The 26,273-nt window shown below is 37.1% G+C and overlaps 2 protein-coding genes across 3 annotated transcripts in view; both read right to left on the minus strand.

Moving 5' to 3' along the window:
• The window catches only part of LOC119775807 (tyrosine-protein kinase CSK-like), a 50,364-nt gene extending 33,742 nt beyond the window's left edge, over window positions 1-16,622 (minus strand). The window contains exon 1 of one of the 2 annotated variants that reach the window (XM_038273893.1): window positions 16,183-16,622. The gene's annotated coding sequence lies outside the window, so the exon portion shown is untranslated. Of the gene's footprint in view, window positions 1-16,177 lie in introns of both variants that reach the window. The other variant, XM_038273892.1, reaches the window with a different exon arrangement.
• A 605-nt stretch (window positions 16,623-17,227) lies between these two features.
• edc3 (enhancer of mRNA decapping 3 homolog (S. cerevisiae)) lies at window positions 17,228-25,403 on the minus strand. The gene is made up of 7 exons (XM_038273894.1): window positions 25,262-25,403; window positions 24,877-25,043; window positions 22,314-22,537; window positions 21,887-22,225; window positions 21,642-21,795; window positions 18,906-19,123; window positions 17,228-18,816 (listed from the first exon to the last, which is right to left on the minus strand). Exons 2-7 carry the CDS (start codon window positions 25,038-25,040, stop codon window positions 18,482-18,484), a joined length of 1,434 nt encoding a protein of 477 aa, XP_038129822.1. The 5' UTR covers window positions 25,041-25,043; window positions 25,262-25,403; the 3' UTR covers window positions 17,228-18,481.
• Between the last annotated feature and the right edge of the window lie 870 nt (window positions 25,404-26,273).

The raw sequence follows: 26,273 nt of genomic DNA on the forward strand, positions 1-26,273 counted from the left end.
CAACATTACAATTGCAATGAGAATAAAGTCATAAAAGTGAGAAAAAAGGTCGCAACATTACGAAAATAAAGTCGCAACTAGAATAAAGTCACGAAAGTACGATATAAAGTCACAACATTAAAAGATTAAAGTCGCAACGAGAACAAAGTCATAAAGTTACGAGAGTAAAGTTGCAACATTACAATTGCAATGAGAATAAAGTCATAAAAGTGAGAAAAAAGGTCGCAACATTACGAAAATAAAGTCGCAACTAGAATAAAGTCACGAAAGTACGATATAAAGTCACAACATTAAAAGATTAAAGTCGCAACGAGAACAAAGTCATAAAGTTACAAGAGTAAAGTTGCAACATTACAATTGCAATGAGAATAAAGTCATAAAAGTGAGAAAAAAGGTCGCAACATTACGAAAATAAAGTCGCAACTAGAATAAAGTCATAAAAGTACAATAAAAAGTCACAACATTAAAAGAATAAAGTCGCAACGAGAACAAAGTCATAAAGTTACGAGAGTAAATTCGTAAAATTAGGAGAATAAAGTTGCAACGAGAATAAAGTCATAAAAGTACAATAAAAAGTCACAACATTACAAGAATAAAGTCGCAACGAGAACAAAGTCATAAAGTTACGAGAGTAATTTCGTAAAATTAGGAGAATAAAGTTGCAACGAGAATAAAGTCATAAAAGTACAATAAAAAGTCACATCATTAGAAGTTATAAAGTCGCAACGAGAACAAAGTCATAAAGTTACGAGAGTAAAGTTGCAACATTAAAAGAATAAAGTCGCAATATTATGAGAAACAAGTTGTATTTTTTAACAACTCTTACAAGAAGCACTTTCTTCCCTAAAATGAGGAATGTTGAGCATCATGTGAAGTTATATTTTGGCATTTGTTTAACAATAGGGCTAGGTAAAAAAATTGATTTAATTGAATCGATTCCTTTACATTTTTGGAAAATCGATATCTAGGCAATGAGATTGATTCATTTTATAGTGACGCGTGTGACGTTCACATTCAAATAAGCAGGAAAGATGCACTCAAGATGACTTCAAGCCAGACAGCTGCAAATATAGCCAATAGGTTTACTGAAGACATTAACAAATGGGGGCTGACCAGCAAACACCCTGTGGTTACAGAAAACGCTGCAAATATGGTTTGAATATTGGAGATAACGCAGCTCATACAAGTTGTGTGCACTTTTGAGACAGTTTTGTTCACATCTCGAGTTTAAACAGTCTGATTTACAAGTTTGAACTTTTTGTGTTTAATGTGACAGGAAAAAACAAAATACATGAGTATTTTGAAACACAGCTGAACCACTTTCATTATTGTAAAAACATATTGAATCCAAATTAATCGATTTAGAACCGTATGAATCAAAATCGAATCGATTCAGGACTTTGGCGAAAATACCCAGCCCTATTTGACAAATACGGAAATCTTTTAGCAGCAGCATCAAACTGGGCAGGATGTCAAACTGGACTCTGGTTGCTGATTGGTGGAGCTGGTCGGACGTCATCTGCTGGGCGGAGCTCAAAGCTTTCTTTCTGAAACCAGTTGATGTATGATGACTTCATTCTCGTTATTTTTTGAAACTTTATTCTCATACTATTAAGACATTATTCTCATAATGTGGCGACTTTATTATCGTAATGATATGACTTTATTCTCTGAATATTACAAATTTATTCTCGCATAAAAAAAAAAAAAAACCTAGCCTGGCCCTAATATTCTGCCAGGCAGAGTCCCATGACCTATTTTTGAATAAATTAGACTAATACTTTTTGACCATTTGGAGGCAGTTTTATACGATGTATAGAGTATTAAATGTTCAGCCCAAGATGTTCAGAAGGTAAAATACATGCCTGCTTATTGCATATTTAACACTTCAATTTATTTCCCTCGTTTCAGACACAAACCAGAACTTTATATTTCACCAAGGTCATCTAATACATCGAATACATTGAATACAAATATTTACTATGAAAAACTAATCTGATTTCTCATGATTGTTATAAATTATGATTACTTAAAAAAAACCTATCCATCATTATATGTTGAATTTAATATCCTAGTGAAAGCTTTTTTTTCCAAGCTATGTTTTCTTTCACTCCTAATCATTTCTATATCCCATAATGACCTAAATCTTAAAAAACGCTTAGTTTTTATTTTTTATTTTTGTAGATTTCAACTAAAAATATTCAGTTATGGAATCCCACCATGAAAGGAATAAATCATTAAGGCCTAACCTGCCACGCTGTCTTAGATTTAATTTTTGGGACACTGGATAGATTACGCTAGCAGAAGCTTTTGGCAGCTGGATGAATAGCTCTTCATGGAAGCACACAAGGCGATCATTGTGACTCAGTCAAGTTTCCACAGACAGTGTCTTACTGAGTGTCCATCACCATCAATCTAGTCAACAAGAAGCTTTAAGGACTGGATGAAAATAAGACATGTTTCTCTCAATATAGAGTCCAACTCTGGTGAAAATGCACCCTGTTTAACACTTTCATTGAACAAAAATGAGCATAAAATACAGTTTGAATCTTAAAAATTAATCCTGCTAATACCCAACTAAGGAACTGAGGACAAACAAACACTACAAACTATAAAGTCTTTATGAAAAGGCTGCTATTAACAGCTGGAGTTTAGCTGAAACAAGTCAGAGATCTGATCTGCTTAAATCAAAGGCAGATTGAGAGCACAAAGCAAGACGGGACAGGAATGCAGAACTGTCTTTTCTGGACTTTTTTTTAGGGGGGGGGGGGTCTGCCACGCCCTCATATCTACACACAAAATCTGGAATTGAAGAATCAGAATTCTGCTTTGTGCAAAAAGGAATAATAAATTCAAAAATACTGAGCTTTTTATGATAAATAATTATAACAAAGTAACACAAACAAAACTCTAAGGCTGTGTTTAAATGTTTAGTGGATGAACAAGTAGTGGACTCAAAATTTCCCACAATGCACCTTGAAAGGAAAAGAAAAGGGGCTGCTCAGTAGGTAGCAAGAAGGTTGTGGGTTTGATTCCCGGCCCGCGGTCTTTCTGTATGGAGTTTGCATGTTCTCCCTGAGCATGGGTGGGTTCTCTCTGGATACTCCGGCTTCCTCCCACAGTCCAAAAACATGACTGTTAGGTTAATTGGCTTCTCTAAATTCTCCATAGGTGTGAGTCTGTGCATGAATGGTTGTTTGTCTCTGTGTTGCCCTGAGATGGAATGGCGACCTGTCCAGGGTGGACCCTGCCTCTCGCCAGTAGACAGCTGGAGATAGGCACCTGCGTCCCTCCCCACTCCGCTTGGGATAAGCGTGACAGAAAATGGATGGATGGATGGATGCACCTTGAAAAGTAGTAATTATATATCCCAGAATGCTTTGTGAGAGCTCTCCCCGCAAAGCATTATGGGAGTTGTTTTTAAAGTAGCCGAAAAATAAAAAAAGGTGTGGGGAGCCAGAGTCATGTGACCAATGGGGAGCGAGAAGCAGTGGTCATCTGTCCGAACAGTTCACTACAGAGTCCACTATATAGTACCCGCTCTATATGGGTATGGAGGGATTTAGGGGTGAGGGTGGAAATTCGGACACAGTCATCTGAAAAGAATTATTGACACTCCAAAAAAGTTTAAAAGATGATCCAGTGGACTTCGTTTACAAGTTTGAAGACGTTTTGCTTCCCATCCAGGAAGCTTTTTGGAAGTGAGTAGTGCTGGCCTAGTGGTTAGGACATAGAGCTTGGAATGGTAAATGGCATGTACTTATATAGTGCCTTTATTCAAGTTAGGAGACTTAACCAAAGTGCTTTACACTACATTCATTCACCCATTCATGCACACACTCACATACTGATGGTGGCAAGCTACATTGTAGCCACAGCTGCCCTGGGGCTCACTGAGAGAAACGGGGCTGCCGTACACTGGCGCCACCGAGCCCTTTGACCACCATCAGTAGACAATGCAGGTAAAGTGTCTTGCCCAAGGACACAACGACAATGAAACTCGGGAGTCGGGGCTTGAACCGTCAATCCTTCGATTTCAGGGCAAACTCCTGCATCCAACGCCACTGTCGCCCTAATCCTGAGGTTCTCAGTTTTAGTCCCACCCCCACAGACTGCAACTCTGGCTCTCTGAGCAAAGACCCCCAATTACTCTCTGGTCACCCCATGATGGTGGCCCACTGCTCACCCAGGGGATGGGTTAAATGCAGAGGTAAATTACTTTATTGAAAGATCAATAAAGTTAAATCATAATAAATAATTATGACCTGGATGACTGAGAATCTCCACCTGAATAATTGGCACCACAAACTATTTTATTTATAAGGCTATGTGTTGATTTTAGATAAATTGAGTTCATATTTATGTACAAGAAAATCTAAATTCAGCTGAGAAAAAAAAAAGATCCCCCCCAACAGAATCACCAGTATAACAATTATTGGCCCCTCTATCACTTCCTGTTAAACAATAACGCTGAAAGATTTTTAAAATATAGTTTCCCAAATTGAAGGAAGGGTTAGATATATCCAATAGTTATAAAATAAAGCTCCGCTTTATTTTCTCGTGGTGTTAAGATAAGCTGATTCAGAGGTTCTTTTTAGCGACCATAAGTTGCCTTTAAAAGAGGCAGAAAGTGCTGAGGTGACAATATTCCTCAATATATAAAAAAAAAAATCCTGTCTTAAAATCTTTTTAAAGTTTTTTTTGTTATTTTATGCAGGCCAGTAAGTTATACGTCAGCCTGAACACCTAAATTCAGCCAATCATATATCAACGGTCATCTGTCAATCACATTTTTATTTTTATTTTTAACAGAGTCCTGTCGGGCGATGTGAAAATAAGAATAATTGTCTTGATGCCAAAGAAGGGCCAAGCAGATTTTAGTTTCACAAGTGGAGCAGTGCGGCTATCGCCATAGGGTTCCACTTGATTTATGCATATAAATTGCTTTATTATAATTCATGCAGGAAGTATTACAGCTTATATGGACACTGCAATGTAAATAGAGCAGAAAAACAGAAGAAGAAAAAAGGAAAAAAGAAAAAAAAGAGAAAAGAAGAAAGAAAGAAGAGATAGAAAGCAGATAATAGTGATATTTTAATATTCTGTAAGTGATTCATATAAATACTGTTTGACAAGGATAATTAGGTGTTATTATTGTAAGTAGAACAGAAGAGGAACAACAGAAAAAAATTAGAAAAGATGACAGAAAGAGGAGATAAAAAGGAGATAATGATAAAATATCTTCAGTTCACTTCATCACCTGCAAAGAGATGTAAAAAGAACAGCACAACCAATGAATATAGTATAAGGGATACAATCAACACCTTGATACTATCGCTGAAGTATAAGTATTATTTAATCTGACATGTATTCTGTGGCAGCTGAAGATAAGAATATGGGCTTTCTGTGTGGAAGCGAATCTCTAAGTATCTGGAACCAAGTACCTATAGTTGTTTGTGAGAGTGCACTTGGGCATGTAAAGTTTATCCAGAGGAAAAATGCTCAATAGTGGATGTGAGGAGCCAAAGACGCGCCCCCCGAGAGCAACGAGGCTAGCGCCTCCCAAGAGCAAAGGCAGCCAGGAGGGGCCAACCTAGGAAATCCTGCCCTCAACCAAGGGAGGAGGAGAGACGGCCCCGAGGAAATCCCCCAGCGGGGACGAGTACCCGCCAAACACCCACAGTCCGAACAATAACTATAAAGCCTAAAACAAAAGAAAAACTGGACGAGCGGCCATGTTTATCTTGCCACCGTGAGGATGGAGAGTGATGGTAAGAAATGTTAAAAAAAAACAACCTACAAAGCTAAAAAAGAAAACTCCAAAGATGCCGATTCGTATAGGAAAAGTGCGCTCATATTCAGACTTCAAACTTTTGAAAGTACTTTAAATATGAAATTATTAAATCCTGTTCAATAAATGATCAGTGTTTTTAATTAAGAGTAATTTTCATCTGAATGTGCTTTACTGGAGGCATCCATGTTTGTCAAAGAACACTACTGCCACCTACTGGTTAGTGACGTCACGATGCGGTATCGGCTGTTGATCAAGTCCCAGTGCTGTATCTGGTGTTTGTCACAACGCGCTATTATCCAAGTCATCTTGAAAACATTCTTCTTCCAAATGTTGGCTACATATTACGGGTTTTTTCTCTGGCCAGAAGTTCGATGGCAAATCCTCCCTCTTCAAGTTGGCGATCCAACGACCAACCCGTCCGTGGAGGATCAGGAATCAGAAAGGTGGAATAACTCTTTTTTTCACTTTTCCCCGATGTATTCCAGCATCCAGCTGCCATGCACGTGGGCATTGTCAGTTTCACTATAGCTCTGGTGAATTTCAATGGTGAAGTCCTCTGGAAATCTTCAATAATTGTTGTTGATTGCAGATGTGTCTAGTAGTTCCCATTGATTTAGCTTGGAAAGCGGGGAGAATGGCGCTAGGCTTACCGCACCGTGACGTCACTGCTGGAAGATGGCAGGAGGGAAGGGTTACTATATTTGGGCAAAAATGGCCGCCCTCAGACTCAGTGATTGCGACAAAAATTATAATTCAAATTTTTTACTGATTGACTCTAAATTCATTAAATCATTGTGAATGTATTAGTTTTAGGTATAAATAATGATCCATTGGTTGTTCCTTGCTGACCGGACTTTTCCTTTAATGACGACCAGCTATTTTAAGGCTTTTGAAAACATCACTACCAGGTGTCCCAATCTGAAACCCGTTGTTCGGATAATGTTTGCATATTAGTGACCATCATTTGCTATAATATTCTGCCTATGGCCCTAATATACATCTAATAATAACAGCTAATTATCTTTGTCAAACAGGATTTATATGAATCACTTACAGAACATTAAAATATCACTATTATCTTCTTTCTATCTCTTCTTTCTTTCATCTTTTCTCTTTTTTTTTCTTTTTTCCTTTTCTTCTTCGGTTTTTCTGCTCTACTTACATTGCAGTGTCCATATAAACTGTAAAACTCCCTGAATAATTATAATAAAGCAATTTATATGCATGAAACAAGTGTAGCAATATGGCAATTGCCATACTGCTACACTTGTGAAAGTAAAATCTGTTGGGCTCTTTTTGGCATCAAGACAATTATTCTTATTGCCACATTGCCAGAGAGGACACTGTTAAAAAAAAAAAAAAAAAAAAAAAAATCACTATTATCGGCTGATAATAAAAAAGAGCAGGAAATGATTAACTACAAATATTAACCTTTTGGTGGTTGATGATGAAAGTTAAACAGAATAAATAAAAGGAAAAACCTAATTTATCTGTCAAGAATATAAAACACAACACGTTTAAAATTTAGTTTTACCGCTCATCTCTCATTATTAGTTTCTTTTACGCAGATTACAACAATCAGCATTATCAGGTTTATCAAGCTAAATCTACTTTTTTTTATAGGAGTCTCATAAGATGATTCAGATAAACGGGTCAGCAATACAACATGCCCTGCAAAACTCATGTCTGAGTTGGTTTTCCTACACTCGCCTTGTTCTCGTATCTTTTTCACTCTGAAAGGTGGCTGTAAGAAATTATTCTCCGTTTTCAGGTCATAGCTGTGTTCCAGAGAAACATTCGGACAGAGAAGAAGTCATGGTTTAATATTCAAAGGATCTAAGAAAGTCTTATGAACTCAAATTGTGATGCATTAATTAAAACATGCTTAGTTATATTTACTTTATTAGACCTTCTAAAAGGGGAAATTATTGTGTCACCAGGACCTTTTTTAAACAGTACAGTTGTCTTTAGGATACCTAGACTCGTCTATTGAGTGTAAACTTGGGCAGGTTATGGTGGGCAGCTACTACACTGGAAAAAACCCAAATCTAGATAAGTCATTTCTTCTTAAAATATGTGCATTTGTTCTTGAATTGAGAACGTAAAAGAGACATTTTGCCAATGGAACAAGACAATTTACATTTAAAATAAGAAAACACAATCGCATTGTCTTATTTCAAGTGCAAATTATCTAATATCTTATTTTAAGTGTAAAATTACTCATTCCATTGGCAAACTATCTCATTTACCTACTCAAATTAAGGGTGAATACATTTAATCTAAGAAATTTTTTACTTATTTCTAGATTGTTTTTGCAGTGAAGACTCGTCTATTGAGTGTAGACTTGGGCAGGTTATGGTGGGCAGCTACTACACTGGAAAAAACCCAAATCCAGGAAAGTCATTTTTTCTTAAAATATGTGCATTTGTTCTCGAATTGAGAACGTAAAAGAGACATTTTGCCAATGGAACAAGACAATTTACATTTAAAATAAGAAAAAGCAATTGTATTGTCTTATGTCGAGTGCATTTTATCTTAATATCTTATTTCAAGAGTTAAAATACTCATTCCATTGGCAAATCATCTCATTTACCTGCTCAAAATAAGGGTAAATACACTTAATTTAAGAATTCCTTACTTATTTCTAGATCGTTTTTCCATTGTATCTGGTAACTTGTGAAAATCCCATGGTTTAGTTACGTCTCATGCATTCCTATTTTTAAGAATTAATAACAGAAATATCACATGCATGAAGGATACGGAAACTCTTAATTTTGCAATCTATGTCACTTCTCTGGCTGTTTATACCGACAGGTTTATTTGATGGAGGGTTTCGTTTCTATTTATGTTCAATTTGGAAATTGGTATTTGGTTTGGTTGATTTTAACTAGTATTTTTTGCGTGTATTTGGTTGATTAATTTATTGTTGTTTGTCAAATTGTCTGTCTGAAATAAATTCCTGTTCATTCATTGTTTCAAAGTAATATAACACAAATTAAAGGTTTTTTAATACGCTGATCGACAAATTAAAAAAGGGAAACAGAGGTATAGAAATATCTCACTTCTTCTATGTAAATGTATTCTTCTGCAGTAAAATAATCAATTATTTTTACAAATGTTTACTAGGAGTGTCAACACCTTCATTGGACATGCGGGTCTGCGTAGAGTTGGCTCTTCGTTTCCACTGAAATGTTGAAGCAAGCTGAAACTGGAGGGTGGGGCACATATTGAGAAGGTCTGAATGCATGATAGTTTTTTTTCTTAGTAGAGGTGAACTCATACTGAAACACCCAAATCACATTTATTTATTTATTAAAAGTATTTATGTAGTTTTTTTGTAAATAAATGTATTTTAATTAGTTACAGTCAGATTATTTAACCATGTAATAATAGAATTGACCCTTAGTTTTATAGCTGACAGACATCCGACCTTTACAGATAATTAAAAAATAATGTTTTATTGTGGATTTAACTTCCCACTCAGCAGAAAGTTTGGATTGCTAAAGTATTCATACCTCTGTATTTTTTCAGCTGATATTTTACTGGGATATCATGTGACAGAACAGCAACAGGGTGCTACTGGTTTCCTAAAAACTATCATTATTTATATTAAAGATTTAACCAAACTATAAAAATAGTAATTTTTAAGATTAGATAGCATAAAAAAAGGCTTTTTATTGTGGAAAAAAAAATTCACCAGCAGAATCTGTTCAGGTATTTGCAGCGAAGGCTGAATGCTCCAGCTTTGCACCATTGTCAGTAAAACTGCAACAGTACTTCTATTAGCAGATCAACAACACGTGCAATTGATTAAAACCAATAGAAGAGGCAGCAGAGAAAAAAGTTTAAAAATGTAAGACCTAATTGGAATCAATTAAGACCTGTGATAAATAATCTGAACATATTAAAAACTTTTTAAGGCTTACATAGAAAACTTTTATTCTAACATATTTACAATCCTGCAGAAGTCCTCAACACAAAGTATTGCATCATTTTGAAAGTCAAGGAAAATTATCTTTGGTTTTTACAATATTTCACAACAAAGGAAAAAATGAAAAAAAGTATTCAACTGCAACTAAGTTTACAAAATTCACCAACTACAGAAAAAAGTGCTGTTGTGTCTAAAAAAAAAATCAAGATGGCTGCATTTTACCAAGTCTGCTTGGGTGTAATTTAAGTTCTTCTAATAAATTTCTCTCTTTAGCCTTTCTATTAAATTAAATAAATTAAGCATGTAAATTAAGCATGAGTAATTCACCATTTAAAGAATAATCACAAGGAAACCACTTCGTGCACCTGACTCTATTTTCCTCAGAAAAGGAAATCATCTCTGCACATGGTTTACTGCTGCTGCTGCTGCTGCTGCACACCTCACTGACAAACAGAAAAATCTAACAAGTGAGGGAGGAAGGCAGTTGTTCCAGCTACACTGTGTAGCATTGTGTTACTTTAATAGAACCACACTAACTGCAAGGCTCTAATTTCAACCAGAGTGAATATTATTGGGTATGAATATAAAATAGTTCCCCTCTTCATCATAAATTAACACCAGATTTAAAGCAAAACATGGCTGTAGTCAGAGCAACAGGAAAAATCAATGGTTGTTAGGGGCGATTTCCTTTCATTTAAAATCCTGAGGTAAAGTTGTATTTTACATCTATCCCAGGGTTCAAATGTACAGAAGGGGATTAGGGCCACTGAAAAAAAAAATGGTAACTGATTTTTAAATTTTATTTCAGTTTAGTATGGGAAAAAAGTCATAATTCTGACTTTTTTCTCAGAATTCTGACTTTAAACTCAGAATTCTGACAGATAACAAACATGTTAGCATCAAGCCATAGCCATGTCTGTTTTAGAGACTAGCTCTCTTGTTTTAATGACCTTCTGCTCCTCCATTAATGAGGGGACCCCTCAGGCACGTAAAAAGTTGCCTAATTCCGTCATTTTCCACCAATGTGTCACTGGCCACCTCAAACAACTCACATCTTTGTCAGTGAAGCTGAGCGCTCCACATCTCTGCCTTTATGGTGCCCATCTACATTAAGATCCAAAATTCTGAGATTAAAGTCAAAATTCTGAGATTAAAGTCAAAATTCTGAGAAAAAAGTCAGAATTCTGAGAAAAAAGTCAGAATTCTGAGATTAAAGTCAGAATTTTGAGATCAAGGTCAGAATTCTGCGAAAAAGTCAGAATTCTGAGATTAAAGTCAGAATTCTGCGAAAAAAGTCAGAATTCTGAGATTAAAGTCAAAATTCTGAGATTAAAGTCAAAATTCTGAGATTAAAGTCAGAATTCTGCAAAAAAAGTCAGAATTCTGAGATTAAAGTCAAAATTTTGAGATTAAAGTCAAAATTCTGAGAAAAAAAGTCAGAATTCTGAGATTAAAGTCAGAATTTTGAGATCAAGGTCAGAATTCTGCGAAAAAGTCAGAATTCTGAGATTAAAGTCAGAATTCTGCGAAAAAAGTCAGAATTCTGAGATTAAAGTCAAAATTCTGAGATTAAAGTCAGAATTCTGCAAAAAAAAGTCAGAATTCTCAGATTAAAGTCAAAATTTGGAGATTAAAGTCAAAATTCTGAGAAAAAAGTCAGAATTCTGAGAAAAAAGTCAGAATTCTGACTTTAAACTCAGAATTCTGACAGATAACAAACATGTTAGCATCAAGCCATAGCCATGTCTGTTTTAGAGACTAGCTCTCTTGTTTTAATGACCTTCTGCTCCTCCATTAATGAGGGGACCCCTCAGGCACGTAAAAAGTTGCCTAATTCCGTCATTTTCCACCAATGTGTCACTGGCCACCTCAAACAACTCACATCTTTGTCAGTGAAGCTGAGCGCTCCACATCTCTGCCTTTATGGTGCCCATCTACATTAAGATCCAAAATTCTGAGATTAAAGTCAAAATTCTGAGATTAAAGTCAAAATTCTGAGAAAAAAGTCAGAATTCTGAGAAAAAAGTCAGAATTCTGAGATTAAAGTCAGAATTTTGAGATCAAGGTCAGAATTCTGCGAAAAAGTCAGAATTCTGAGATTAAAGTCAGAATTCTGCGAAAAAAGTCAGAATTCTGAGATTAAAGTCAAAATTCTGAGATTAAAGTCAAAATTCTGAGATTAAAGTCAGAATTCTGCAAAAAAAGTCAGAATTCTGAGATTAAAGTCAAAATTTTGAGATTAAAGTCAAAATTCTGAGAAAAAAAGTCAGAATTCTGAGATTAAAGTCAGAATTTTGAGATCAAGGTCAGAATTCTGCGAAAAAGTCAGAATTCTGAGATTAAAGTCAGAATTCTGCGAAAAAAGTCAGAATTCTGAGATTAAAGTCAAAATTCTGAGATTAAAGTCAGAATTCTGCAAAAAAAAGTCAGAATTCTCAGATTAAAGTCAAAATTTGGAGATTAAAGTCAAAATTCTGAGAAAAAAGTCAGAATTCTGAGATTAAAGTCAGAATTTTGCGATTAAGGTCAGAATTCTGAGAAAAAAGTCAGAATTCTGAGAAAAAAGTCAGAATTCTGAGATTAAAGTCAGAATTTTGAGATCAAGGTCAGAATTCTGCGAAAAAGTCAGAATTCTGAGATTAAAGTAAGAATTCTGCGAAACAAGTCACAATTCTGCGATTAAAGTCAAAATTCTGAGATTAAAGTCAAAATTCTGAGATTAAAGTCAGAATTCTGCAAAAAAAGTCAGAATTCTCAGATTAAAGTCAAAATTTTGAGATTAAAGTCAAAATTCTGAGAAAAAAGTCAGAATTCTGAGATTAAAGTCAGAATTTTGAGATTAAGGTCAGAATTCTGAGAAAAAAGTCAGAATTCTGAGAAAAAAGTCAGAATTCTGAGATTAAAGTCAGAATTTTGAGATTAAGGTCAGAATTCTGAGAAAAAAAGTCAGAATTCTGAGAAAAAAAGTCAGAATTCTGAGAAAAAAGTCAGAATTCTGAGATTAAAGTCAGAATTCTGCGAAAAAATTCAGAATTCTGAGATTAAAGTCAGAATTCTGCAAAAAAAGTCAGAATTCTCAGATTAAAGTCAAAATTTTGAGATTAAAGTCAAAATTCTGAGAAAAAAGTCAGAATTCTGAGATTAAAGTCAGAATTTTGAGATTAAAGGAATAGTACACCCAAAACATGATTAGCCTTCATTTTCTACTCACCTCCATGCTGAACAACACTCTGGAGTACTTTTTTGATATCTCAAATGCATCTGGAGATCTGGGAGGCTTCTTGCTGTCTGCTGACATTCAAATAATGGAGGTCCATGGCGCCCGAGACAGAAAGGTCCATAAAAGTCCACAAAAACGTGTCAATATTCCTCCATACTGCTCGTCCAATGTAATCCAAGTGTCCTGAGTGGGAAGCATCCAGAATTTACTCGAAACGAAGTCATTTAGAATGTTTTTAGAGCATAAACAGTAGTGTATAGGATTTCCTAATAGCGCCCCCATGCACGCTCACGATTCTACGGAAGCCGGCAGACCAAACCGGAAGGAAGTGCGCATTCAGCGTCTGGTCTGCCGATAATGCAAGCGTAGAAGAAGAAATGTGCTGTTTACCTGTGCAAAGAAAGAAACAACGAAAGAAAAATGTCTGAGGACTTCAGTGTTGAGGAAGAGCATGAGTTCTTTGCCGAGCTGAATGCGCTGGTTTGGTCTGCCGGCTTCCGTAGAATCGTGAGCGCGCATGGGGGCGCTATTAGGAAATCCTATACACTACTGTTTAGGCTCTAAAACGTTCTAAATGACTTCGTTTCGAGTAAATTCTGGATGCTACCCACTCAGGACACTTGGATTACATTGGACGAGCAGTATGGAGGAATATTGACAAGTTTTTGTGGACTTTTGTGGACCTTTCTGTCTCGGGCGCCATAGACCTCCATTATTTGAATGTCAGCAGACAGCAAGAAGTCTCCCAGATCTCCAGATGCATTTGAGATATCAAAAAAGTACTCCAGAGTGTTGTTCAGCATGGAGGTGAGTAGAAAATGAAGGCTAATCATGTTTTGGGTGTACTATTCCTTTAAGGTCAGAATTCTGAGAAAAAAGTCAGAATTCTGAGAAAAAAGTCAGAATTCTGAGAAAAAAGTCAGAATTCTGAGATTAAAGTCAAAATTCTAAGATTAAAGTAAAAATTCTGAGAAAAAAGTCAGAATTCTGAGATTAAAGTCAGAATTTTGAGATCAAGGTCAGAATTCTGCGAAAAAGTCAGAATTCTGAGATTAAAGTCAGAATTCTGCGAAAAAAGTCAGAATTCTGAGATTAAAGTCAAAATTCTGAGATTAAAGTCAGAATTCTGAGATGAGAGTCAGAATTCTGCGAAAAAAGTCAGAATTCTCAGATTAAAGTCAGAATTCTGAGATTTAAGTCAGAATTCTGTGAAAAAAGTTGGAATTCTGAGATTAAAGTCAGAATTCTGAGAAAAAAGTCAGAATTCTGAGATTAAAGTCAAAATTCTGAGATTAAAGTCAGAATTCTGAGATGAGAGTCAGAATTCTGAGAAAAAAAGTCAGAATTCTGAGATTAAAGTCAGAATTTCGAGATTAAAGTCAGAATTCTGAGATTAAAGTCAGAATTTCGAGATTAAAGTCAGAATAAGGTCCAACACTAAATTGAAATAAAATTTTAAAATCAGTAAACTTTTTCTTTTTTTGTTCAGTGGCCCTAATCCTCTTCCATACAAATGACATGTTTGGCAATGCAGATATCAACACCCATAAAAGTCTGAGATGCATGCTTGAGAAGAAGACGGACACTTCCTTGCAGCAGTGCTGCATGTGCACACAGTGTGCACTGCAAGCTGCTGTGCTGATGCTTTGCTGTGGTTTTATGAGCTCCCAGCTAGTTTCACTTGCTAAATCTGCCTCTCTAGTTTATAACAGTCTAAAACAAAAGAGCCTGGCCTAAAAAAGCCCATTGGCGGTATCAGCCGACCTCCAACTTTCAGTAAAAATGAGCTGACGCTAGGATTTGGTTGTGGTTGTTACCCTTTCCAACTCGCCTCATCCATAAATAGAACTGATCACCAATTCAAAATGTGATTGGTTGGTTGGTTTGTTTGACTGTTAATTGGAAATCAGTATTTAATAAACAGACCTTTCAAAAAAAAAAAAAAAAAAAACAAACATTCATCTGCTGACATCCCACAAAGCAACTGATCAGTGTTTTCTTTGTTTTTTACCTCTTATGTTGTCATGTTTTTAGCATTTCTTTGCATCATTGGTTATCTGTTCTGCTGCAGCAAAACATTTCAGATGTAATTGAGAGTGCCGTTTGCATTTCTGGACAATCTGGCACCAATAAAACACATGGAAGGGATTGTTAAAGAGGATCGAATCAGGCTGGAGCGAGCAGATTTGTTTAAAAGATCTGCAGCCTTCATTTTGAACAAAGTTTCCAAAAAAGTGTGCTTGGTGCTTTCTACTAGTTAGCCTTTGCACACATGCACCTGCAACACAGCTTTCTGAATCATCCCCAGACAAAAGGGAAATGTATGATAAAGAAAATAAAATCCCATTGTTCGACTATCCAAAAGACAGCTGTTCAAATCAGATGAACTATGAATTCACCCTGCATGCAGAATTACTCCAGTGGCCAATTATGCAAATAAATAAGGTGATACAGAGTATTGGATTGGATTGCATTGGGGTTGAATATGCTCACCTAAAAAATAAATAAATCAAACTGAAATATAAACAGATAAAAGACATCAGCAAAATTTTGCAGGTGACGTGAATAAGCATGAATCTGTTGCAACCCAACAATGTCTGAAAGCATGTTGAAATATGTTAAGTTACTCATCCTTCATATTTGCCAAAGCTGGCTGATCTTGTCTTTCCTTTGACGTCATCAGCTTAAGTAATATTGCAAATCTTGCAGGGTTTTTTTAAAATATAATTTCTGTTTAGTGCACTTTTTAAGCATATTTTTATTAAATCCTGCATGGTATAATCATACCTCATTGATTGCATTGCCACTAAATATTAAAACTCAAAGAAAATCCAGCATCAATATGCAGACCTCCCTCATTTTGAACTGGTCCATGAATGAATGCAGGTAAAAAAAAGCTGACCAAACATAGGATCACCCAGATGATCAGTAAGAACAGCTACAGTAACATGTTGTGACACATGCTGGGCTGCATGCAGGGGCCTCTTCGCGGCAGGAAGTCAGAGAAAGTGGCAGAAGTTTGAAGGAGGATGTTCACAAAAGCCTCTTCAGATCAGAAAATAACACAAAAACTGCCTTTTTTCTTCACTTCAGGACGTTTAGGGAAACATTGCAGCGTGAAATCAAATTTAAATCAAGTCTAAAATCTTTTTAAACCCCCCCTATGAACTATAACTTGTCAGGACGTTTGTTAAAACTGGAATGCAGATTAATTTGTTGGTGTGACACTTACCTCACCTGTTTGCAGGTAAAACTAAATAATCTGAAGCCTGTCAGAGGATTCAGCTATTTCTCAGCGTCCTTGTTCATTTGAAAACAGCAAATTAAGTCCTTTTCCACGTCCGGTTAAAAATCTCCTCCTCCGAAAATACAGCTCAGATGTTTGATGAACATTAAATGCAGCAGAAGTGATCGGAAAAAATTCAGCGGTGTAGAATAAAAGCAAACGGGAAGGTAGATGGTGCGACTCCTGTCAACATTACTTGGATGGTTTTTTTTCTGCAGCTCCAATCCTCTTCCTTTAAATTAAATGTTACATTAAAACAGCAGCACTAACTAAACAGGCAGCGGTTAGGCAAAAAGAGAAGCAGACTAAATTTAGTTTACTTTCAGGCGGTGTTGCTCATTTTCCCCGTCACAAACATTCAAGTTTTTTTTTGCCCCACCTTTGGTTTTACTGCGCGCATGCGCACTTGCGTCACATCCGGATCAATGGCAGTGAACTTTTCATTTCAGTCCTGTGCAGACCAAAAAAAAATAAATAAATCCACCGCTTTCTTAACAGATCAAACTCGGTTTCCTTTTTTTTTTTTCTCGTGGAAAAACAAACAAAAGAGTATCACTGATAACCTGAAGCTGCTACTGCAGCAGAATCAAGAGGAAGCATCAAAAATGTTTCAATTTATTGCCTCCTGGTGGTCAATAAACAAACATCTTTTGACTCACATTCAGTAACACTGGCTTGACTCTCGAAGCCAGGCTTGTCTCAACAGATGTGAAATAATTACACATCAGGCAAGAGGAATGTTGGAGAAAAGAGAGCAGTTGTGCACAGCTGTAGCTTTCAACGAACATGCACGTCAATCCGGAGAAAGTTGCTGATTCAGTGACAAAGTTCGCTTTACAGATGTTGGGAGTTTGACCTTACAAAGCAAAAACACCAACATCTACCAGAGTGTGAGGATTTGCTTCACCTGGAATGAACTGATCTTAAATTAAAGGGCCGATATAAGCGTAAAGTCGACCTACAACAGATTAGTAAATTTAGTCTGGACTCGTTTAACATGTAAATACATTTAAAAAACAGCAGCTTTCATCATCATGCATCCGTGGAAAGAGATGCGTGGAGCTCAGAAGATGGCACATAAGCAGCAGCTCTTATGGCCTTAATGTTCACAGTCTATGCTTCATGGAGCATTGGAAATATCAAATTAACACCATCAAATTATACAGCATAACTAAATATATTTTTAAAGGGGGCAGATGCTTTACATTTTAATATGACCCAATATTATTGGTTAATAAACGCTATTCTCTAGTCATCAAAGGTTAGAATTAGACTGTTTTCTCAGAGATCAACAAGCTGTGATCACTGCACAACTTTTTTTAATGTAAAGATGAACCATTTTCCTCCATGATGAATGAATCCTAAATTCCCAATAAGGCCGTTTGTGCAGAATCAAATTAGCAGAGTAAATCAGCCCAGTTTACCTTTTTCACTGGGAAAACCCAGCAGATGACCCGTTCAAAGAAATAGTACAAAAATATATTTTCTTGGGCTTCATTCACCAGGCTTGTTTTTGCAGAAGAAGATGTCCTACATATATGGTAAAGTTTTACACAAAGCCGTATTTATAGAGACCGTGTGAGATCTGCATGCACTTTGCCGTAAGGCTTGAACTTTAACGCTGCTGCACGCAAACTGGGGGTCGAAAAAAAACGGTAACTTTCTTTGCAGAAGAGGAACTCTGTTACAGCCAGAACGACAAAAAGAAGAAAAGTGGATTCTGCCAGTTGCCAAACTTGTAGCTATGGAAGCTAAATTTAAGCTAAATATCAGCTTATCTGTACAAAAATACAGCATTGAAGTTACACCAACAAACCTGCTTTCATGGCTCTATAGCATTCAGTGTCTTTTCTATTTATGCTGTCCGAGATAAAGAAACGGTCAAGCAGCACATGAAAGACATATGAGGCTTCCTGCAGACACGTCCTGCCTAATTTAGAGCAGAAAGGCTTTTCTGTTTACATTGTGATGGATTTAATGGCCTGCATTTATATTTTTCCTGTTCAAAGTCCTTTTTCCAAAAGTACGATTCAAACTTTTGAATACAAAGAGCAAAGACTTGAAAGCTTATCTCTCCTGTATCTGCACGCTTTAGCATCTGTATGACTGAAGAACAGTTGTCCTTCCGTATGACGAACCAGGATGAATCAGAGCCTGCTTGGGTGACCTGGAAGAAACAGCTGAGACTCGTGGAATATAAGGCTCCAAAACCCAAAAGGTCAAGGTAGGTGAAAGGTTTAATCAGTCCCGTTAAGCGGAGTGCAAGGGGATGACAAATTTGCAACCAAAGGGAGAACGGTACTTGATTCCCACTTCCTGGAACACCTGCAGAGGGACGCCTATGTCGCACAGGTAAACTCTGCCGGCTCCTTCCGCCAATGGAAGCGGGAGGCAAAGCGACAGAGACCACTTGGCCTCGACCGCGTGACCCTGCCCGCTCACAGGAGGATCCAAGCTAAGCACCGGTGCTCTGTTCTGATTGGCCCAGTCTGCAGCCACCCGGTACCACGGCTGATCCATCAGGAACGGGTTCTCATGGCAGTCCAGGCAGTTTATGATGAGATCAACCGGGGTGTCGGGAAGATCTATAGAAATAAAATACAGAACATTACATCATGACACGCCGACTGATTTTCTGACAACCAAATCTAAACCGAGTTAAAGCAAAGCCCACCTTTGATGCTGGACACCTGTTTGCCACTGGTCTTGTTGAAGAGCGTCAACTCGCTCGTCACAGAATCGAGCATCTTGACAAAGTTCGGCAGAAAGAGGATGACCTCCACTTCGTGGTTGGCCAGGTGACGACCGCAGCTGATGCCCTGCGCGCCCTGAACATGGGGTCCACACAGCAGCGCCACGGTAGGGCGCTGATGTAAATTTTTGGGTGTAAATCTGAAAGATATAAACAATAAATAAAAAATGAAATCATTGAGGAAGTTCTTAGAATCCTTTCCCTTCATGATTACATACTTTTCCAGATTTCCCAGGCAATCATGTACAAAATTACCTAATTGGATTTTATTACATTACGTTCATAAAGAAACATCATTATTTTTGACGTCTGGTTTCTGATTTAGCACACATATAAAGAGGATTATTTCTTAATTGGCAGCCTATAGCAGCTGAGCTTCAAAATTCATAGATTTGTTACATCTAGACAAAATTATTCTACATAAAGATTGATGACTTCTAAATATATTTAACATATTATTTAGTTTTATCAAAGTTTAAAAGATATATAAAGCTGATGTCTATACCAGAGTCAGTTTTAAAAAGTCCAAAACTTTTATTTTATAAGTGCTAGAAGCTAAAAAAAAAAAACATTTATATAAGATAAAGATGTTCATAGTTTGGACAAAGAAGACGAGTGGTTTGAAAGGGGTGTGAAGGAAGCCATTTATTCATTAAAGGGGAATGCCGTTTTGTTTTTTCCGTTAGGTTATATCCAAGTAACATCTTCCTATGGGCAACGAGTTGAAGGCACAAACTGAACTGTTCATTTATTCTTTATGGTACGCCAGCATTCAGAACATGGAGGCCAATCACTGTCCGCCAGACATCCGCCGTTATATTTTTATATTTATATGTCCTCACAGTTTGTGCCTTCAAGTCGGAATATCTTCAGAATGGCTCCAAATCACACAAAACTCATATGGGTGAGTAGAACATGATGTAATAACGTAAAATCAAGGGACCAATGTAAAAAAAAACGGCGTTCCTCTTTAAACAGAGGGTGTGGAATCAGGTTTCAGCTCTCAAAAACCTACAGCGCAGTGATAGATTTGATTCCTTCCCGTTATCATAATCCTCATCGCCATGTAGGGGACAAAGACAACTCATCTGGTCAGCTAGACCAACAATTCCCCCGAATGACCCGCTTTCAGAGGCATAGGCATGTATCGGGTATTGCAGGCTAACAAGCCCCTCAACAACCCCATATTACTAAAAGGTGGACCTGTTCTTCCGGTTCTATTTGCATGATTTCTAAGCCAAAACAAGGCTTTGTTGGGCTGCTCTATAAAGCTTAGAACTAAACGCTAATTTAAGACATTTTGACTTGAAAAAGCTTCCTGGATGGGAAGCAAAACGTCTTCAAACTTGGAAAAAAAGTCTGTTTTTTCTTACTTTCTTTAGAAAGATAAACAAGCCTTTATCTGTGGCTTCCCTCATTAAACCAAAACAGGGACTGTGTCCAAATACCAACCATAATAAATGCATAAAAATGCATATTGATATTACAGCTTTCATTGATTTATTTTACATTTGAAACATTGTCTAGCCTGTAAGGTAAAAAAAAAAATACAAAAAAAAAAAATCGAATAATATTGTGATATATTCTTGAGTATCATAAATAATCAAATCGTTCGGTCAGGAAATTTATACTGAATCGAATCGCCATGATGGGTGTGATTTACACCCCTATTAATCCCTATATAGTTCACTATATAGAGGTTACGCCAATTCAGATGAGTGTCTGAACATTTTTTATGTCTAAATTCTAAATTGCCCACAATGCACCTTGAAAATTAGTGATCAATGATAGTCACTAGACGAGGAGATATGTCGCAGATTGCTTTGCGATGGCTCTCCTTGCAAAGATTCGTTGTGACAGCGGCCCACGATCAGATAGAGACAGCAGTGACAAATAGCAAAGATGACGCAGGCACAGTGCGGGGGGGACAGAATTAAGTGACCAATGGGGAGCTAAAAGTAGTGATCATCTATCCGAGCAGTCGGTTATCCAAGTTCACCATAAACTCCACTATATAGTCCCTGCTCTATATAGTGATGGAGGGATTTAGGGGTTTGAGCGCCATTTCTGACATTTTGAATCAAAAATGCTTCCTGGAAGGGGAAGCAAAACATCTTCAAACTTGGAAACAAATTCCAGTGGATTGTTGTTTTTTCCCCATTTTTTTTTAAATGACTATGATCTGGATGACTGAGGTTCTTCACCAGCTTAATCACTAAAGGTTAACTCCTCCTGGCCCGTAAGTGACACAAATAAAAGGTTAATGTTCATATATTTTAGAACTGTCAACATTTATAAAACAATTATTTATATAGTGTATTTTCCTTGGTAAAATTAATACTTTTCATCATTATGATGAAAAAGTTGTAGCAATGACCTTTAAGTCATTCCTGGTTTAGAAATCCATATTTTCTAACTTTGAGATTAGAGAAATTTTTCATACTCAATCAAACTCAAATACTTAATTTACAATACATTTTCTTTTTTGTCATTCTTTTGACAAAAAAGACAAGCAAAAAAGAAAGAAGCAGAAGCTTTTCAACCTGTAAAACCAAAAAGCACTATGGACTGTTCTTCATACCTCCAATCCAATTATTTTAGATTCCAAATTAAAGTGAAACATAGTATTATCTGCTTCCTCAAGACGAATATTCGTACCTGTTGGGTCCTCCTAACAACGTAAGCGTCATCTGGCTAGCACACACTCCAGTCATCTCAAGTCTCCGCTCCAGCGTCAGACCGTAGCGCTCAGCAGCAGACAAAAGACGCTTGTGAAGCTCATAGGAAATACTCGGAACAACAAGTCCAGAGTCTGCATGACATAAAGAAAAGCAAGTATAAACTACTGTAGCTCAATTTAACATCAAACGCTGGCAATGTGGTCATCGCAATGCTACACTTACCAGTGCAGTATTCTTTGGGTCCAGGCTGTGGCACCACAATCTGTCTGTAAACAATAGGTTTGCCCTCCAGGATATTTTCATCATGGCGGTACCGCGTGGGCGTCTGATCCTGAGGCGTGCCACGTGACCTTGCACCGTTACGTCGCTCGGTCGTGTCGATCTCTGAGAAAACTGCAGCTTTGTCAAACAATGCCAGGTTTCCTTCAAAGTCAAAGTCTGTATCAAGCCCATCAGCCATGCCGTCGCCAAAGCACTCGTCGTCTCTATTTTTCATCTGCCCGTTCTTTACCCCATTCTTTTTTGGCGTTGCTTGGTTTGGCCCTCGACTGGTAGATGACCCTGACAGTGATATAAAAACACCAATCAGCATCACAAAACAACAATCCTCAGAAAAAAATGCCCTTCAGCCAAATGAATAAAAACTTACAAGAGTTATGTCTTCGCCGAAAGCCTTTGGGTTGACCTAGTGCATCCAGATGACGTTCTCCATAACTTTTAGAGCACTGCTGGGGAGAGTTCATCTCCACAGATCTGGGATCCCCTTTTGGGACTGCAACTGGTACAGTGCTTCCCTTTGCAACTGTACTGGAGGTGGTCCTGGTATTCCCATTTCTGATGTCTAGAATCTTTAGCTCCTTTATATCAATGGCACTGTAAGAAAAAAAGCAAAGGAGCTCTTGAGTAACAAGCAAAAACACAACCAACTGATTTTAAACAGGAACTAGGAAGAAATCTTAAAGTTGTAGGGAAATGGCTGTTCCAACGGTTGCAGTTCCGAATTCTTCCGAGTGGTGCCCAGTGAATAAAGTCAATGTGATTGGTCGATTATCAAAGGGGTGGTATTCTTGTGGAGGATGGTTCACAAGCTTTTTGGTTGTAGCAACGTAGTGCTACTTGGTCCCAATGGGAAATTCCATTGGGACCAAGTAGCACTAAATTGGTGACTTAGAAACGACGCTGTCAAGGAACGCTATGGACAGCGGAAACATGCAAGAGGAGGAGAGTTTAGTGTCGGAGGTCGTGGATGAGTCTCCTCCGTCATCCATTTTTTATTTAGAGGAGGAAAGCGGGGACGAAGATGTTGTGGAAGAGGACGCCAGGGCAGCAGAAGCTTGGTTTGGTGTAGAAGGCTTCCAGCCGTACATGTTTGAGCCCTTGCCTCGCAACGCTGCCAGTTCTGTTAGCTCTACGCCTGCAGAAGACACAGACGTCCATCCCCGTGAACACTGGGACGCAACTCAATGGGAAAGGATTCTGATTTCAACCGTTGCGTATATTAGCTGCAAAATATGAATCAAGATGCTATGACCAAAAAAATTTGATTGACAGATGACCGTTGATATATGATTGGCCGAATTTAGGTGTTCAGGCTGACGTAGAACTAACTGGCCTGCAGAAGATAATAGGGCTGGGCGATAATTCAATAACGATATATATCGATCGATAAACGTGTGGCGCAATAGAAAAAAAGAGGGTCGAAAAAAGTTCGATAAAAAAGAAACGCAGTTTTCCCTTCCTTCTCATTGTAGCCTAGCATGTAGGTTTATGCTAGTCACTGCTTCCTCCCAAACTATCACAATCGCGGACCCAGGCACGCCGTCACCAAGCGCCGCCCTCTCAAACCACAACACAGAGCACATGAAGATGTCGCAGCAAGGAGAGGCGGAGGAAACTGTTTCAAAGAAAGGTTTTTTGTAGTTCGGCAGTCTGGCAGTATTTCGGTCATGGCAAGTCGGACCAAAAACAAACCACAGTCATCTGGAAAATGTGTCGGGAACCAGTGAAAACCAGTCTGATAACACAACCAACTTTTTTTTTTTTTTTTTTTCATCTCGGCCGCTCACACCCGCTGGAGTACGAGCTGTGTAATCCCCGACGCGGCTCTCCTCCGAGGAATCTTCGGGAATTTCGGGAAAATATATATATATTTTCAGTTCTTGGCAGTTTCCCACGTAGTTCTAACAATTGAGATAAAAATGCTGAGGGGCCAGAAACTTCAAAGTAATAACTCAGGTTAAAGCAGGAAACGGGGGCGGCGGTGGGGGGGCATTTATTTATTTGTTATTTTTATTTTGGTCACTTTTCTGGTCACTTTAGTTTATTCTTTGTCAGTATTTAATAACATAACTCAGGTCTCTTAAGTTATTTTTCTTTAAAACAATTCTGTTGTGGTTAAAAAAGTTGGTTAAATAAAGATTTAATTCAAAGTCTCTGTTTGTGTTTTTTATTTAAATTAAATTATTTAGCAATATTATAAAAAGTCCAGGCAGAGCTGCACATAAAATATGGTTTCAAATCTTTTCAGTAATTATCGATATCGATCAATATGCATTTTCTTTTATCGATAAGCTTTTTTTCTATATCGCCCAGCCCTAGAAGATAACAAAAAAACTGTTTTTAAGACAGGATTTTTTATTTTTTTAAATAGAAATTTTCCACATTTTGGGACAATATATTCTAGTAAAGAGTATATTTATATACACGTTCAAGCCAGAATGATTTGACATTTAAATATGATTTCCCTACGGATTTAAAGGGCATCTAAATGTAATCATAATGATATTACATCCTTATTCCAACAGATGGTGCTTTAGTACAGGAATTAGTAAACAAAGCACTGAGAACTTAGAACAAAGAATAAAACTGTGCTGCATTTCAGTGATAAAAGAAAAATATAATAATGCAATAATGGTGAACACTGCAAAAGTTTAAACCAGAAATGCAGATTTGCGACTGAATCGGACAGAAGTTGACACTTTAACCCCTTAAATGTTACTATTTTTCACTTTTATTTTATTTTTTTTAGGGGGGGGGGGGGGGGGTCGTTAAAAGCTGGACAACGAGATTAAATGCTAAAATAAATAAATAACAGTTAAGAAAATGGAAAAAGACAAAGAGATTCCTTTAATTTCGATCGTGTGCATCAGGGGTTGATGAAAAAAAAGCCATGTGGGAAAAGTTACAGCTTAAAGAAAACCAATGAATTTTACCTGAATGTGACCTCAGGAACGGGACACTTGACTCCGTTGTGAAAAGGTTGCCTTAAAGAAATGGTCTGGCTGGACTGATCCACAGATGACACCTCTCCTTGATAAACTCCCAACGTTGGTCCACAGTTAAGAGACACCAAACTACCTAACCAGTCAGAGGCCATTATCTGAAACACATAGATTTGAATTAAAAACACACAGTTAAATATTTACAACAGAAACCTCAGAATTTATTAAATAAGTTTTTTTTTCAACTCGTAGGAATACCGAACTATCCACTCGTTGAAGCTAAATTTTAGCATTAGCTACGGCCTAGTAACAAGCTAGGTCATTCTACAGCTCATTCCGGTTATAAAACACAAACTTTAAAGACAAGGTCTCATACCCTTTGAATGTTAAATCAAGCTGGACTTCTTAGGACAGCACAGTGTAATAAGTTATACATATAAAGGCGAAGAATATAGCTCTTTAAATGTAGCCTCTCTGTTTTTAAACGGCTGTTGCTGCTAGTTTCCTGTTTCCGGGAAAATGTGGCTTTTCAAAATAAGACGCGTAAAAAAAATTTCTCCTTGGCAACAGAATCACTTTAAGATTTTAACTTTTTTTTGTTTTGTTTATTTTTTTACTGTATGATGCTTTTCTCAGATAATTTTTTGATGTTAACAACAAATTGGATTATATCAGATTACTTATTTTAGAATGACATTACAGACAAATACATTTTGATTTGGTTCCCTGTTTATTTCTTAATTATTTTTTTATTGGTTATTCCTACCTCTAACAGCGGGATTACTAATAGGTTATCAAAACACCACAGGTTTTTTTTAAAAAGAGGAGCTGTGCTTTTACATACTAGCCTACTAACATGACCAAAAACAACTTTGTTTTAGTCACAAGGATGCAACATTTCACATTAACCTGGAGAATATTGACATCCTTAGAGACAGTTCATCACAATCCTTATCCGTAATATTTAAAAACAAATGTCCTAAATGAAGATTTTATATAAAGAGCTTCTTTCCTTGGTGCTTACAGCAGTCATTTAGTGTAGAAAGTATTTAATCTAAAAAAAAATAATAATTATTGATGTTTCAGAAATATACTACGGGGCAATCACACTCTCATACAGCTTGCTTTTGTGTACTGAGGTCACCATGGGTACTCTGGAAGGGTGTTACAAGGAAGCTGGTGTCAAAGTTGTGCGTAGGTCAGAAATAGAAAAGTTTCAGCCATGACACTGAACAGGAGAGAATTTCTCAATGTCCTGTTCATTAAAATCCAAAGTTTTCTTTAACCAAATTGTATTTTCTTTTAGAATTACATATGCTTTGAGAGGGCTGCTTAGTGGGTAGCACTGCTGCCTTGCAGCAAGAAGGTTTAAGATCTGATTCTGGGCC

The sequence above is a fragment of the Cyprinodon tularosa genome, unplaced genomic scaffold (assembly GCF_016077235.1).
Source record: "Cyprinodon tularosa strain WSP-4 unplaced genomic scaffold, ASM1607723v1 ctg898, whole genome shotgun sequence".
NCBI lineage: Eukaryota > Metazoa > Chordata > Actinopteri > Cyprinodontiformes > Cyprinodontidae > Cyprinodon > Cyprinodon tularosa.

What these genes read in the sequence shown, in the direction of transcription:
- edc3 (XM_038273894.1), bottom strand. Translation starts at nt 25,040, where the DNA reads ATGGCCTCTGACTGGTTAGGTAGTTTGGTGTCTCTTAACTGTGGACCA. An exon ending in GTTCCTGAGGTCACATTCAG is followed by an intron (nt 22,538 to 24,876) that starts GTAAAATTCATT and finishes TTTTTCTTACAG; the next exon opens with TGCCATTGATATAAAGGAGC. An exon ending in TTGTTAGGAGGACCCAACAG is followed by an intron (nt 19,124 to 21,641) that starts GTACGAATATTC and finishes TATATCTTTCAG; the next exon opens with ATTTACACCCAAAAATTTAC.